This window comes from Macaca thibetana, chromosome 5, assembly GCF_024542745.1.
Source record: "Macaca thibetana thibetana isolate TM-01 chromosome 5, ASM2454274v1, whole genome shotgun sequence".
NCBI classification, from domain to species: Eukaryota; Metazoa; Chordata; class Mammalia; order Primates; family Cercopithecidae; genus Macaca; species Macaca thibetana.
This window is the reverse complement of record NC_065582.1, coordinates 177,011,049-177,027,715: the sequence shown is the minus strand read 5'-3', so window position 1 is coordinate 177,027,715 and position 16,667 is coordinate 177,011,049. Positions and strand designations below refer to the sequence as shown.

Below are 16,667 nucleotides of genomic sequence, written 5' to 3'. Positions count from 1 at the left end.
TATACTTCAATGTAGCTGAAAATATGGAAACCTGGGTGATTTTCTCTTTTCGTAAGTTTTCTGTAAGTGTGAAAGTATTTCAACACAAAAAGCTAAAAATTAAAATTTTAAAAAAAGATGACACGCACATACACCCTCTTAGTGGCTCAAAACAACACAAGTTTATTATCTTACAGTTCTGGAGATCAGAAGTCCTAAAATCAAAGTGTTCATAGAGATGCAACACCTTGGAATCTTTAGGGGAGAATACATTTCTTTTCCTTTTCCAGCTTCTACAAGCTGCCTGCGATCCTTGGCTCATGACCCCTTCCTCCATCTTCAAGGCCAGCAGTGCAGCATATTCAAATCTTTTTTTTTCTCTCTCATCTCTTCTTCTAGTATCACTTCCTTTCTGACTCTGACTCTGCCACCTCCCTTTTATAAGGACCTTTGTGTCCTTATGAGGACATCAGGTTTACCCAGTCATCCATGTTAATGACCCAAACTCAAGATCCTTACTTTAATCACTTCAGCCAACATTTGCCCTGTGAGTTAACATACTCGAAGGTTCTTAGGATTAGGCCCTGGACATCTCTGAAGGGGCTACGATGCTGCCTGACATACTACTCATTCATTCATTCATTCATTCATTCATTCATTCATTCAATCAATGTTTGTCAGGCACCTTCTACATGTGTGCCAGGTACTATGTTGGCTGAATACAGTGGAGAATAAAACAGACAAGACTCCTGCCCTCCTGAAGCAGTTCTTCATTTTTCTAGATAAGCACCGCTGATCCAGCCCAGAGTGGGTCAACATATGCAATAATAGAAGAGGAATGTTTCATGTGCTTAACATACATGCACAAACACATCCACTCACATAGTCACATTTGTATGAGTGTCCTGGTCACTGTAAATGTTTAAAATGTGTTTTAGAAACTTTTTTTTGTTTGTGTAATGTCCACTCTGAGTCCTTTTGCTAAATGAATGGGACTTCATTATAAGGGAACACCCCTCTCAGTGCAACTCTCCTAATTCTCAGTCTTATTAAACAATAAAAAGCAGGGAGATTTTTGTCCTACCAAACTTCAGTCTTCATAATCTCAGCTCCCTCATCTCTCTGGAAGCCATGGGTGACTCCATCCTGTTCTGCAAGAGCAGCAGACAATCCCTGCTGCCAGAGGCCAAGCTCGACCAATCACTGGCTTTGTCTCTCCCTCTTGTTTGCTGGTGTTCGGCAGGGCAATTGTGCCGCATTCTTGGATTGACCAGTGAATACATGGCTAAGCACTATTTTGAGTGACTGCCTTCCAGTGCTACACTACTTATAGTTTCCCAAACTGTAAGACAAATTGGGGTTGAGGATTATAGGTTCACTAGTCACCTCCTTGTCAGAGGCCCAGCATCTTCAGTTCCCTTCATTGTCTGCACTCCAGAGATGGATGCTGGATCATGGATGACCCTAGCCATGCTAAGCAGGTGTCCTATGCAAGACTCTCATCTCCATCTGACACTGTGCATGGGCCAACCATTATGTATGTATCTTATTTCTTCCTGGATCTGTTAAACAGGAACTTCTGCTCTTTTTACTCACTCCTCCCCCAAGCAAGGAGGACTAATCTTCTGGCTCAAGTTTTTGTTTGGATAAAGTATAGAGCTATGAGTATCGTCGAAGAAAAATTCCACTGGACAGACTGAAACAGGTAAGGGGAACTTTATTCAAAACTCTTGTGTAGGGGTCAAGACTATTGCACTAGAGGAGACGGCTTGAACTTAACTCTGATTACAACATGGCCAGCTGGGTATTTATAGTAAGGAGTCGGGTGAGGGAATCAGTGGATGGAAAATTACTGAGAGAGCCTTGGTTAGGATTCAGGGTTAGGGAGTTTTCACTAAACTGGCTTAGCAGGATTCTTGCTAACACTGGGGCTGCAGGTCAAGGCCAAGGCCTAGTGGAGAAGAGTGCTCAGAGGAGCTGGACTAGAGTTTGGTCAAGGAGGAAGTCCCTGTCACGATTATTATTTTCTCTGTCCTGGGAATTGTTTGCCACAGGATTGACATAGTCTCTGTTCCTCCATCCAGAGATGGTCTAGCCCTTGTGAGTATGTGTGGGGTGGGGGCAGGTGAAACGCATATAGGTCTTGGTGGGTACAGTCAGCTCAGGGGTTCAATATTAGGAAATATGCCTAAGATGTTTTCTCCAGTACAGCTTCAGTCAGTAACAGAGACACTATTTTGATCACCACTCCACTGGCTGTTTCTGTTTTTCATTCCCACCAGCCATCTATGAGAGTTCCCACTGCTCCACATTCTTGTTAACACTTAGTACTATGAAGATTTTTGTTTTAGCCATTTCAATAGGTTTGGGGTATCTCGTGATTTTAATTTTGGTTTCCCAAATAACTAACCGTGAATCACCTTTCTTCATGTGTATTTGCCATTTGTATACCTTGCGCTTGTTCATAACTTTTGCCCAGTTTTTGAGTTGTTTTCTCATTATTGAGTTTTGAATGCTCTTCATGTATTTTTGATACAAGTTCTTTGGTGGATATGTGTGTGAGAAAAATATGTGAACATATTTTTATCCCAGCCTGTAGCTTGTCTTTCATTCTGTTAACAGTATGTTTTGGCCCGGCACGGTGGCTCACGCCTATAATCCCAGCACTTTGGGAGGATGAGGTGCGCGGACCACCTGAGGTCAGGCATTCAAGATCAGCCTGGCCAACATGGTGAAACTCCATTTCCACTAAAAATAGAAAAATTAGCTGGATGCAGTGACGCGCGCCTGTAATCCTAGCTACTCTGGAGGCTGTGGCAGGAGAATCACTTGAACCTAGGAGGTGGAGGTTGTAGTGAGCCGAGATCACGCCACTGCACTCCAGCCTGGGTGACAGAGCAAGACTCCATCTCAAAACAAACAACAACAACAAAACAACAACAAACAAACAACAACAAACCCCCCCAGTATCTTTCAAAGAACAAGGTTTTAAATTTCAATGAAATGTAATTTATCAAATTTTCTTTTATGCATTGTGTTTTGGTGTTACATCCTAAAGTCTTTGCTTAAATTTAACAAGAATTTCTCCTAAGTTTTTTCCTAAACTTTTTCTAATTTTATGTATTATATTTAGGTTTATGATTCGTTTTGAATTCATTTTTAAAGAGTGAGATATAAGTTGGAGTTTATTTTCTTGCACTATTTCAGAACCATTGTAGAAAAAATAATGCCTTTGCACTTTTGTCAAAATTCAATTGATAATTTTTGTGTGGTTTCATTTCTGGAAGCTCCATTTTATTCCACTGATCTTTGTATCTATACTTTCACCAATATTGTAGTGTCTTGATTGCTGTAGAATTATAATAAAGCTTAAAAATCAGGTAGTATGAGTCCTCTAACTTCATTCTTTGTTTAAAAAACTGTTTTTGCCATTTGTATACATTTTAGAATAGGCTTGTTAATTTCTACAAAATTTCTTTTGGGATTTTGATTGAGATTGTGTTAAATCTTAGATAAATTTAAGAAGATTGACCTTTTAACTTTAGTAAAGTCATTCATTCAGGGAACACGGTATACCTTCCCATGTATTGGTTCTTTGACTTATTTCATCAGTGTTTTGTAGTTTTCGGCAGAAAACTAAAGAACATAAATATGTTTTGTTAGATATTTAACCAAGTATTTCTTGTTTTTGGAACTATTATGAATAGCAACATTTTTTATGTTTTAGTTTTTAGTTGTTCATTGGTAGTACAGAGAAATACAATGAATATTTATGTGTTGAACTTCTATTCTGTAACCTTGTTAACTTTTTAGTTCAGGTAGATTATTGGAGATTTAATATGTAGACAATAATGTGTGTGAATAGAAGTAGTTTTATTTTTAATGTTTTGCTTTTCAATCTGTATACCTTTTATTTATTTTTCTTACCTTATTACATTGACTTGAAATTCCAGTATGATGGTGAATAGAGGCAGTGATAGAAATATCTTTACTTTGTTCCTGATCTTAGGGGAAAAGCATTTAGTTTTGCCTCACTAAATATGATGTTAGCTGTATATTTTTTGTAGATACTCTTTTTTCAGGTTAAGACAGCTTTTTTCAATTCCTGGTTTGGTAAGTGTTTTGAACATAGAGGGATGTTGGATTTTGTCAAATGTTTCTCCTGTATCTATTCATATAATCATATGTTCTTTTCACCTCAGTCAGTTAATATGGGGGATTAAATTGACTGATTTTGGAATATTGAAACAGTTTTGCATTTCTCCACCTTGTTGTGGTGTATTCTCCTTTATATATTGTTGATTTAACTTGCTAATATTTGATAAGAAATTGTGTGCCTTTGGATGGATGAAGCTGGAAACCATCAATCACAGCAAACTAACACAGGAACAGAAAACCAAACACTGCATGTTCTTGCTCATAAGTAGGAGCTGACCAGTGAGAACACGTGGACACAGGGAGGGGAATATCACACACCAGGGCCTGTCGGAGGTTGGGGGGTGAGAGGAGGGAGAGCATTAGGAGAAATACCTAACGTAGATGACAGGTTGATGAGTGCAGCAAACCACCATGGCACGTGTATACCTATGTAACAAACCTGCACGCTCTGCACATGTACCACAGAACTTAAAGTATATATATAAAAAAGAAATTGTGTGCCTTTGTTTATGACAAACATTGGTCTGCAGTTTTATTTTCTTGTACTGTTTTATTGTACTATTTTGGTATCAGGTTTGTGTTAGTTTCATAAAATGAGTTAGGAAGCATTTCTCCCTTTTGAATTTTCTGGGATAAACTGTGTAGACATTTTCCATCAGCATTTGGTAGAATTTTCCAATGAAACCATCTGGACCTGGAATTTCCTTTGTTGGAAAGTTTTAGCTAAAAATTCTGTTTATTTAAGTGAATATGGGACTATTTGGGTTATCCATTTTTTCTTGAGTGACTTTTGATAGTATCTTTTGAAAATTTATCTATTTCATTTAAAGTTGTTGAATTTACAAGCAGGGTTATTAATAGTATTTCCTTATTACCCTTCTAATATCTGTAGGGTCTGTAGGGATATCGCCTCTTTCATTACTGCTCTTGGCAAGTTGTGTCCTATCTCTCTCATCCTTTCTTTTTCTCCCTCCATCTCCCCAACATCACTTCTTCCATACTCCCTCTTTTGGCTAGCTTGGATAGAGGTTTATCAATTGTATTGATCTTTCCAAAGAACCAGTTTTGGGTTTCACTGATTTTATTACCTTGTCCTGTTTTTGATATATTTCAATTTTTGATTTCACATATTTTTATTCTTATCTTTATTATTTTCTTCCCTGTGTTTGCTTTTTGTATAGTTTGCTTTTATTTTTCTAATTTCTTGAAGTGAAATTTTAGATTATTTACTTGAGAGCTTTCTAGCATTTAGAGAATGTAACACTATAAAATTTCCTCTAAGCATTGCTTTACCTGAATCCACAAAATTCAATCTATTTTATTTTCACTTTCATTTAGTTCAAAAAAAATTTTTTTTGAGACTGAGTCTCGCTCTGTTACCCAGGCTGGAGTGCAGTGGCGTGATCCCAGCTCACTGCAACCTCCACCTCCCAGCTTCAAGCGATCCTCTTGCCTCAGCCTTCTAAGTAGCTGGGACTACAGGCACGTGCCACCACACCCAGCTAATTTTTTGTATTTTTAGCAGAGATGGGGTTTCACCGTGTTAGCCAGGATTGTCTTGATCTCCTGATCTCGTGATTCACCTGCCTGGACCTCCCAAAGTTCTGGGATTACAGGCATGAGCCGCCGCGCTCGGCCAGCTCACAATATTTTATTACTTCCTTTGAGATGTCCTTTTTGACTCATGGGTTATTTAGAAACATGTTTTAAGTTTCCAAAATTTGGGAATTTTCCAGATATCTGTTACTGATTTCCATGTGGTCAGAGAACATACTTTTTATGATTTGAATCCTTTTAAAGTTGTTGAAATTTGTTTCATGGCCCAGTATATACTCTATCCTGGTGAATGATCCAAATGAACTTAAAATGAATATATATATATATATTTTACTATTGTCATTAGGAGTGTTTTACTGATGTCCATTAGTCAAATTGTTTAATAGCATTGCTTGGGTCTTCTATAGCCTTGCCATTTTCTACTTGTTCTATTGATTATTGAAAGAGGAGCATTAAAAGTCTCCAAGTGTAACTGAAGATTTGTCTAGCTTTCCTTTCTGTTTGATCTGGTTTGCTTCATGTATTTTGAAGCTTGATTTGAGATACATGCACATTTAGAATTTTTATATATTTTTGGTGAATTGGCCCATTTATAACTATATAACTTCCTCTTTATCATGAGTAATTCTTCTTGTTTCATAGTCTACTTTTTCCACTATTAATATGCCAACTTTCTTTTGGTTCACATTTGCATATTATATCTTTTCTCACTCTTTTACTTTTAACCTATCTATATCATTATGTTTAATGTGGGATTCTTGTAAATAGCATATAGACAGGCCTTTAAAAAATTCAAACTGGATTGACAGTTCTTTCAGCATTTCAAAAAATGCTGAGATATTGTTCCAGTCTCTTCTGGCTTACATGGTTTGTGGTAAGAAATCTAAAGTCATGCAAATCATTTTCCACTCTATGTAACGTTTTGATTTTCTAAGGCGCCTTTCAAGATGTTTTCCTTTATATTTGATTTTCATCAGTTGGATCACATTTTTTTCTCCAAGGGCCACGCCTTTCCTGTCACTCTGGGCAGTGATAGAGGCAGGAGATTTATCCTTCAGCTTTTTCAGACCATGTCCATTGCGCAGTTTCCAAAACTGCCCTGTACTGGATTATAAGCCAGGAGATACTCACTGCCATATTAACTATCCTTTGGGTTTTGATTTCTCTCTTCAATTTTCCTGATATAATTTATTCTTCAGAGTCCTTATATGTTTGCATTATGATTCTGTCCAGGGTTGCTAGTTATGAGCAGTGGGGGAAATAGGGTAGAGTGTGCTTACTTAGCCAGAACTAGCAGCTGGAAGAGTTACTCTTAGTGAACCTGAAACGAAGAAATGTAAACCTCCATGGCTTGGAGATGAGAGAATATGTAAAATAGAAAGACAAGGGTCTAATCCCCAACTCCTGGTCAGGAATTAGGAAAAGAGACCTGTTAATTTGACTAGAGATTCTTTTAGGGTGTGTGAATGGATACAGGGTGCTGTAGGCGGCTAGTACCTTTCAGCCAAGAACCAGAGCCTGTGAAGCAAAGCTCATGAAAATGTCTGTCTCTCTGACTCCTCACTCCCCATTATATTTGGGTATCTGGAAAACAACTTTTTTTTTATGTCACATGATTTCATTTCATTGAATATTATATGAACATCGGGAAAAGTGTGAGACAACAAATCCTAGTTTATGAATGTAGGTAACAGAGAGGAGGAAGGCCCAAGCAAACATAAGAAAAAAGTTCTGCACTGAAGCACAGCTATTCCATTCTACTCATCTGTAAAGTTAAAGTGTGAATATTAGAAAATAATACAATATTAAGACACTAAAAGAAAGAATAGCCCCTAGATTTGTGGTACAAGCGTGTGGCTGTGAAAAACAACTTTATACATGAAGAATTCACTGGAGTGAATATCAGAGTACAAACAAAAGGGTTTGGAATTGAGATGATGCATTTGATTTAATATAAAGTGGAAAAAATAGAAGGTAAAACACAAGATGATTGTAATTGTGTTTCATGTATTCTGTGATTCCAACTGGATGAATAATAAGCAAGAAATGGACAGAGCTGTCTAAAAATTAAACTGCTCATGTTGGGAGAGTGAAGGATATGAGATTATGGGTGTCTCATTGTTTTATTTTTCAAAAATTTCCTTAATGTGGCTGCTATGGTTTGAATGTTCCCTCTAAAAGTCATGTTGAAACTTAATCCCCATGTGGCAGTATTGAGAGGTGGAGTCTTTAAAAGGTAGTCGGGAAACGAGAGCCCTCATGAATTAATGGATTAATGAGTGAATGAATGAATAGGTCATCATGGGAGTGGGACTGGTGGTTTTATAAAAAGAAGAGAGACCCCAGTGAACACACTGAGCTGCCTCGCCATGTGATTCCCCGTGCCGCCTCAGGACTGCAGAGTCCCGGCCAGCAAGAAGGCACTCGTCAGATGTCTGCCTGACCTTGAACTCTACAGCTTCCAGAACTGTAAAAAAATAAGTTTATATTCTCTATAAATTACCCAGTTTCGGGTATTCTGTTATACACAACAGAAAGTGGAGTAAGAAATGGCTCTATGAGCTTTTCAAATATAATAACATATAAGAATAATTCCTGGCCTATTGCCTGATAATGATATTGTTCCCCATTCTATTTCTGTAACTTATTTGAGAAGGTTTTCCTGATTTTCACCTCTCAGCCCAGTCATCCCTGTTGCATGTTTCTATATCACTGTATTGATGACAATTTACTATGCTGTAAAGTACAGTACTGATGACAACTTTACACTTAATGCTTTGATTTTCTATCTTCTCTGGCAGACATGGACTTTTGCAGGTGAGGGCAGCATATTTTCTTGCTCACTGATACATCTTTAGTACATAGCTAGTGCCTTGTCGATGGGAGGTACCTAATAAATATTTATTGCCTAAATTATCAAGTCTCCAAATAAAAGAGAACACCAAAAAGCTAAGATTTTTATTTTGCACTGTTTTTGGCTCTTTTGGTCTCAGCACTTTTGGAACCCATACCTCACTTTCTCTTCGTCTTGACAAACACTGTCCACATTTTTCAGCCAACCCAAAGCTGGATGGCATGGTGCCTTGAGTTGGCAATTAACCAAAGGAGTGGCCCAGTGATGAAAGAATAATCCACAGAAAAGGAAAACCAAACTCAAGTTTTGGCTAAGGCTGCCATCGTCAAGAATGATCTGAGGAAACCCAAGGGATTATGGCCAAAAGGATTCTAGCGGTATTGCTAAGTCAAGTCCTCTCTGGCCCCACTCCTATGAAATACCAACCAAACACACTGGTGTTAATTCAAGTGCACTTTACTTTAGGACACTTTGTTTCATTTTAGAAGCAAGTATAGGAAATCACCCAAAACACAAGCCACACATTACGACGGCAGGCTGCAAGTGGCTCTTACCAAACAACCCTAGCATGTAAGAGTTAGAAGAGCCCTTCAACATGTCTGTTCCAAACACCTTTCTCCAAAGTTGACACAGATTTTCTTAGCAACAGTCAAGATGAGTAATCACCCGGTCTTCCCTTGAGCACTTTGAGTGGTGGTGAACTCCCCATCTCTCAAGACAGTTCATTTCCTTTTCAGAGAAATCTCTTCTAGACTCTTGGTAAACATGAAGTACATGTGCTGACACTCCGAGCCCCACGCTTGTGGCAGAGATCACCAATTAATCACAATGGTTTTTGGTTTTTTTTTTTTCCCACCAAGCCTAGGTTTAGCTTTAGAATCATCCTCAACATTGTTTTTCATTTGGATAGAGGTCAATTTGCAGTCCCTGTTGCAGTTTCTAGAAAGTTAAGTCTTCTGCACATAGCTCTTCTTCATGTTCTCTGTGAGCACACAGGACTCTAATAGTCTGGGGCGAGGACAGCGTCAGCCCTTAAGTCTTGAGCCCATTCCTGGAACACAGTTTGGGAAAGACAAAATCTGCAGGCTGGTGGGTTGGTATTAGGCTCTCCAAAGCCTGAGATCCACAAGGTCAAATATTGGAAACAGGCATTTCTTAGGCACGATGAATAATCTTTCCACTGACTTCTGAAAGCCTATACGGGGGATGGAAGCCTAGGGTCATTGATGCACTGGGACCCAGGTTGAGGGCAGATCAAGGCTGCTTGTGGTAAAGCTGGGACTAGAACCTCAGTCTGTGATTTCTAATCTGTTGAGTCCCCTATCAGACCAAATTGTCTTTCTTTGATAAAGCATTAACATACTATTTCCCCAATTTCATTTTGAAATCGTGGATTGAGTCATGAAGAAGGCAGGTCATCAACCTGTATGGAAGAACGTTGGGTCCAGTGAAACATAGAGGGATTCCTTGCAACTTCCAGAAGAGTTTGGGAGATTTAGTTGTGAATAATGCTAACATAGTTGCAATGTTAGATTAGTACAGGTTTACTTTTAAATACTTAATAATATAAAAGACTTGCACAGCTTCAATTCATTTAAGCCTCCCAATAATGGGTAAATTTTAAGTTTCCTGAAAAGTGAGATTATCCATTTAGACAATCCTGTTTTTGACATAATTGTCCAACGTGGAAGAGGAAACTTGTTCAGAACTTCCGTTTGTCTTATCATCAGTGACAGCTGAGTCGATTTTCTCTTCTGGTGGGTATGCTTTGTTCCTTTTGGAAAATGCCTGACTGATTTCTGCCTGGGTTCTGTTTTTGGTCTCAGGCAGCACAAAATATAGGTAGATAGCACCTGTGATACAAATTGTATCACAATTTCCTGACTAGGAAACAGTAGGTGTTCAGACTTTTCTGTGGAAAGGCAGAGACAAAAACCATCAAATAGATAATCAGTAAAGTTGCTGTCAAACCATCTCTAGACAGATTTTTAAAATAGCTCCACATTCATATACCAACACTCCTAGACAAAACACCATGTGTGATGCTGGCTCTATAAGGCAAGTGTGCCCTACATGAAGTGTTATCACATGAGGCTTGAATAAATCAGCTTCAAACTCTGGTAAAGATGAGCAAATGATACTTTTTGTTGTTGTTGTTGTTGTTGCAAATTTGGCATTTAAAAATTAATCATCATGAAAGCAAAATGGTATGCTTGCTGAATATTAGCTTAAGCTTATATTTACAATTAACCACATTGTCTCCTTGCTTCTACTATACACATAAGACAAGAATGACATCAAAAGGGAAGAGAAATGCCTCAGTTCATAGGAAGAATGTGGAGCATAGAACAGGCCAAGGTAATGCCAGTTTTTCTAATACGCAAGTGATCTAACTCACTAATTGACACTCTGAGATGGCCTTGCACAAATAAGAGAGATGAGAAAAAATAGAAATGTTCAAAGCAATCACTCCATTTTATGTATCCTGATTAGTGCTTGGACTAGAATAACCCTGCCAACTGCACTAGACCTTGAGCTTCTCAGTGACGCAGTCACCTCTGTAGCTCCTGTGCCTCATAGGAGGTACTCAGGACATGTCTGTGGAATAAAAGACTTGAAATCCTAGCCTGAAGCAATCCACCTGCTTTGGTCTCCCAGGTACTGGAATTATAGGCATGAGCCACCTCTCCAGAAATAAAAGACTTTCTGGGTCCCAGCTGTCAGGATTGTGACTATCATATGCAACAAACATCTATTGATCCAAAGATAAGGTTACACTGTCTTTGAATAATACTTCCCAAGAAGCAATATTCAGATATTAGTCCATTCCATTCCATTCTTTGATTTGACAAACATTTATTTTTGGAGAATGGCAGAGTGCTTAAGCTTGATCTCTGGATCACATCCTAGATCTACCATTTACTAAATCTGAGACTCTTTGTGCCTCTGTTTCCATGCTTGAAAAAGAGGATAATCATGGTACATGCAGGGTTGTTGTAGGAATTAAGTGAGACATTCCCTTTAAAGTGCCACATGCAGTAAATGTTCCACACCTGGGGATGCTTAGCTCTTGAGACTGTGCCTTCTGCTCATACAAAGACTTCAAGAGCAGTATGGAGAAGGGGGAGAGTATGGGCTCTGAAGCCAGTCGAGTGGGATTCAAATCCTGATCCCATTACTCACATGTTGTTTTAACACTTATGATGTGCCATTTAAGATAGAATTTCAATCCACTGAGCATCTGTTTCCTCATTTGCAACATGGTGATATATACCCACATATTATTTTGAAGATGAAATGAGATATATCAATTTTGCATTCAACATCCTCCACACCCCCATCTGCATGCTGACTGGACATCTGACTTATCAAGTCCAAAGTGGAGCCTCTAAAACTGCCTACTCTAGCCTTCCTCATCTCTGCTGATGGCACCTCCATCCTTCTGATTGATTATGCCAACAAAAACACTTGGAGGCAGGCCGAGCTTCTCTCTCTCCCTCTGTCTCTCCCACCTACATCTGCTCCATTAGGAAATCATGTTGCTCTACCTTGAAATGTATTCCAAATCTGAGCGTTTGTCACCACTTCTATTGCAACCAATTTTGGTGCAAGCCATCATCATGTCTTGCTTGGATTTTTGCAATAGCTTGTCAACTGATTTCCCTGCTTTTCACTTTAAGCATAATCTTGAGATTATTCTTAACAGACAAGCCAGAGTGATCCTGTTAAACAAAGGACAAAACTTGTCACTCCTCTGCTCAAAACCCACCATGACTTCCTAAGTCACCTACAGGAAAGCCAAAGTCCTCACCACGGCCTCCAAGGCCACCGACCATGTGTCCCTCTTACTTCTCTGATCTCACTCTCCTCACTTTCTTTGACCGAAACTCCACTGCCTTTATGATTTCCCTCCAGTATTGGGCCTCAGAACCTTTGCAAATGCTGTTCTCTCTTGCTGGAATAATCTTCGTTTAGGCCTCTGTATATCCTGCTTTCTTACTCCTCTTCATCTGATTTATAGGTCATTTTCTCAGAGAGGTTCGCTTTGACTCTCATTTCTAAATAGCCCCTCCCAGCCCTGCTTCATTGCTCTTCAAAAACACTCACCACTATGCAGCATTGTAGTGTGCAACTGCCTGTTTATCAACCTTCTCCCTACCAAGAGGTAACTATCTGAAGGCAGAAGTCATCATTTTTCTTGTATTCCCAGAACCTGAAGAGTGTCTGATATACAGTAGATGCTCTGAGTATCTTACTGAGTGGATGGATGGACTGAGGCTCAGAGAGGTTTCCTGCCCTATCCCAGGCCACATGCAGGGCTTTCTAGGACCTCTCTGACACCCACACAGCTGCCTCTTGCTTGGCTTTCTTTTCCCAAGGGACCTGATGGGTGTGGCGAGGATTATTCTCACAGTTTCACAAAATTCAGTCAAGAACACGTGGTTCAGCCGAGCACAGTAGCTCACGCCCGTAATCCCAGCACTTTGGGAGGCTGAGGTGGGTGGATCACTTCATGTCAGGAGTTCAGGACCAGCCTGGCCAACATTGTGAAACCCCATCTCTACTAAATTTACAAAAATTAGCTCAGCATGGTGCAGCCACCTGTTATCCTAGCTACTTGGGAGGCTGAAGCAAAGATTAAAAGTGGACCCCCTCCTTACACCTTATACAAAAAGTAACTCAAGATGGATTAAAGACTTAAATGTAAAACTCAAAACTATAAAAACCCTAGAAGAAAATCTAGGCAATACCATTCAGGACATAGGCACAGGCAATTTCATGACAAAAATGCCAAAAACAATAGCAACAAAAGCAAACATTGACAAATGGGATCTAATTAAACTAAAGAACTTCTCCACTGCAAAAGAAACTATCATCATAATGAACATACAACCTACACAATGAGAGAAAGTTTTTACAATCTATCCATCTGACAGAGGTCTAATATCCAGAGTCCACAGGGAACTTAAACAAATTTACAAGAAAAAACAACCTCATTAAAAAGTGGGCAAAAGACACAAATAGATACTTCTCAAAAGAAGACATTCATGCAGCCAAAAAACATATGAAAAAAAGCTGAACATCACTGATCATTAGAGACATGCAAATCAAAACCACAATGAGATACCATCTCATGCCAGTCAAAATAGGGATTATTAAAAAGTCAAGAAACAACAGATGCTGGTGAGCTTGCAGAGAAAAAGGAATGCTTTTACACTGTTGGTGGGAGTTTAAATTAGTTCAATCATTGTGAAAGACAGCATGGTGATTCCTCAAAGACCTAGAGGCAGAAATGCCATTTGACCCAGCAATCCCATTACTGGGTATCTACCCAAAGGAATGTAAATCATTGTATTATAAAGATACATGCACGTGTATATTCATTGCAGCACTATTCACAATAGCAAAGACTTGGAACCAACCCAAATGCCCATCAATGATAGACTGGATAAAGCAAATGTGGCACATATACACCATGGAATACTATGTAGCCATAAAAAGGAATGAGATCATGTCTTTTGTGTGATGTGGTGACATGGATCCAGTGACATGGATGGAGCTGGAAGCTGTTACCCTCAGCAAACTAACACAGGAACAGAAAACCAAACACACTGCATGTTCTCACTTATAAGTGGGAGCTGAACAATGAGAACACATGGACACATTGAGGGGAACAGTACACACTGGGGACTATCGGAGGGTTGCAGTGGAGGTAGAGTGTCAAGAAGAATAGCTAATGGACTCTGGGCTTAATAGTAATACCTAGGTGATTGGTTGATCTGTGTAGCAAACCACAATGGCATATGTTTACCCGTGTAACAAACCTGCACATCCTGCACATGTACCCCGGACTTAGAATAAAAGTTGAAGAAAAACAAAAAGCTCAGAAAAAGTTTGACTAGCCCTGCCCATCTCACTCTGCTGAGACATTCAGGATATGACCCAATATTCTTCAGGTTGAAAAGAATAATTTGCTCCCTTCCAGAATTTATTGAACTCAAACTGGATTTTACAACTCGAGTAGAATCAAAGAGGCATACATTTGCATGCAATTTTCTCTGAATCAGAAAATATTGGCAGTCCACACTGGAGACTGTTTTTCGCAGGCTTTATAACAAATGGCCCAAGCAACACTGATGCTGACCACAGCAAATGCTGCCAACACGATCCCAGAGCCGGCGTGTGGAGGTGAGCATGAAGGGATGTGGGCTCCTCCCCACAACCACAGTGGCCTCCTTTCTCTGTTGGTGACGAGAGGTCTAAGGATTTTCCATTTTACAGGTGAGGGAACTCATGCTTGGAGAGAAAACCTATGCTTGAGGAGTATGCCCAGGGCCCTGTGCTAATACATGGGCTACAATACGGTGTGATTCGTGCTATTGTCTGTGGCTCTACTGGCTCAGATATTTTATTCTGAGGAAGAAGTCCAGGCTTCTTAGGGGTCTGTTTGAGGGCTGGAATACATTTGCCACTGACACCTATTGGAATAAGTGAAACAATCAAGATGTGTGAGTAGTTTCTCTTGGTGGCTCCTGTGGGCTGAACTGCGTCCCTCCTGAAATTCATACATTGAGTCCTAAGCCCTAGCACCTCAGGATGTGATTAAGTTAAAATGAGGTCATTAGGGTGGGCCCTAATCCAATATCCTGCTGTCCTCATAAGAGAGGAGATGAGGACACAGATCCACACAGAAAGGAGACCACGTGAGGACACAGGGAGAAGACAGCTGTAAGGAACATGGCTGTGCTTTGGTCAAGGGTAGGCTGAGGTAAACATCCAGAGCGACTCAGTGAGTTTAGAGGGCAGGTGTCTAACGCCACTTGCCATAACATGGGAAGGGCATCCCTTGGCCCTACACCACTGTTGTCTGTAAATGTATAACTGCCCTGCTGACACTGTACAGGCACTCTCGCACTGGTGCCCAGAGAAAGAGAGAGAACCAGAGATGTCCATCTGCAAGATGGAAAGAGGAGAGCCAGGACACAGTCGGAGTTCTGGTGCCCAGAGGAAGAGTTAAGCTGCTGACCCTGAAGGGCGAGCTGGCAGTGCAGCCGTGTGTGGGAGCTGCTGGACTAGGCAGCCAAGACAGGGTGGACAGCGTGAGAGAACTAGTGTGAGTGAGCTGCTGATGAGAGAACTACATTGCACCTGTCTACGGCCCCTTGAGTGTTCTTCCAGCTGTCTGCTCATTCACCCACTCCCTTCAGACCTCAGTATGAGCTGGAACCTGACCCTGGGGATAAAAATTGGCGTAGCCGTGAAGTTGACCACAACCATTTACAAGCCAAGGAGAGGGGTCTCAGAAGAAATCAACCCTGCTAACCCCTTGAGCTCAGACTTCTAGCTTCTAGAATTGTGAGAAAACGAATTTCTGTTGTTGAAGCCTCTAGTCTGTGCTATTTGGTCATGGCAGCCTGAGGCCCGAGTAGATGAACACAGTAGCTCTTGATTGCGGCCGAGCTGGCTTTCAGAAGGGAGGTAGGTCAGAAATGGTTCCTGTATGGCGTCTACAACACATACATGTTGCTCCCGTGGGTGGGTGTGGGTGGGGCTGGGGTGGGCTGGGGTTGGGGGATGTGACTCAGAACTTGTTAGCCCTGTATTTCTCTAATGCATTGATCACTGCTCACAGCAGCCCCCTGAGCCCAGCTCTCTGACTTGCTAAGCCCCTCTCCAGAAAGGAAATTAACCGTGGCTGCCTTCCCAGGCTTGGGTCAGGAGGCTGACATTTCACAAAATACTAAACGTAACTACCTGCCCAGTGTCTCCATCCGTGTGTCCGGCCTGGCTGTTCCCGCTCCAATGAAGGTTCATCAACAGTCACACCTGCAATGTTTCCTTAATTACCCCCTGAAAACCCAGACACCCTGGACATGCCCAGCTGCTTAGAAACTGTTTCCAGAAGGGATTTGTTTCGAAATTGCCCATAGGCATAAGAAAAGGCTCATAAATGACAGGCAAGAGAAGCAAGAACAAAACAAAGAATTGATTCCAGGTTTTAGAAATACAAAAAATTATCTAGGTTTGGAAGTGCGGTAACCTTGCAAGTTACTACATCTCTCTGAGCTCATCCCCTTGCCTGTCAAAGGGAGTGATACAGGCACTACCTCCCAGCATA

At 40.4% G+C, this 16,667-nt stretch overlaps 2 protein-coding genes across 4 annotated transcripts in view; both read right to left on the bottom strand.

The window, feature by feature from the left end:
• Positions 1–16,667, bottom strand: part of NSG1 (neuronal vesicle trafficking associated 1) — a 556,677-nt gene that overhangs the window by 360,872 nt on the left and 179,138 nt on the right. The window lies entirely within an intron of this gene.
• The window catches only part of SLC2A9 (solute carrier family 2 member 9), a 199,004-nt gene continuing 191,320 nt past the window's right edge, over positions 8,984–16,667 (bottom strand). Inside the window, 2 exon segments of the mRNA XM_050789970.1 lie at positions 8,984–10,429; positions 10,431–10,460. Coding sequence (XP_050645927.1) covers positions 10,169–10,429; positions 10,431–10,460 — 291 coding nt within the window. The 3' untranslated portion in view covers positions 8,984–10,168.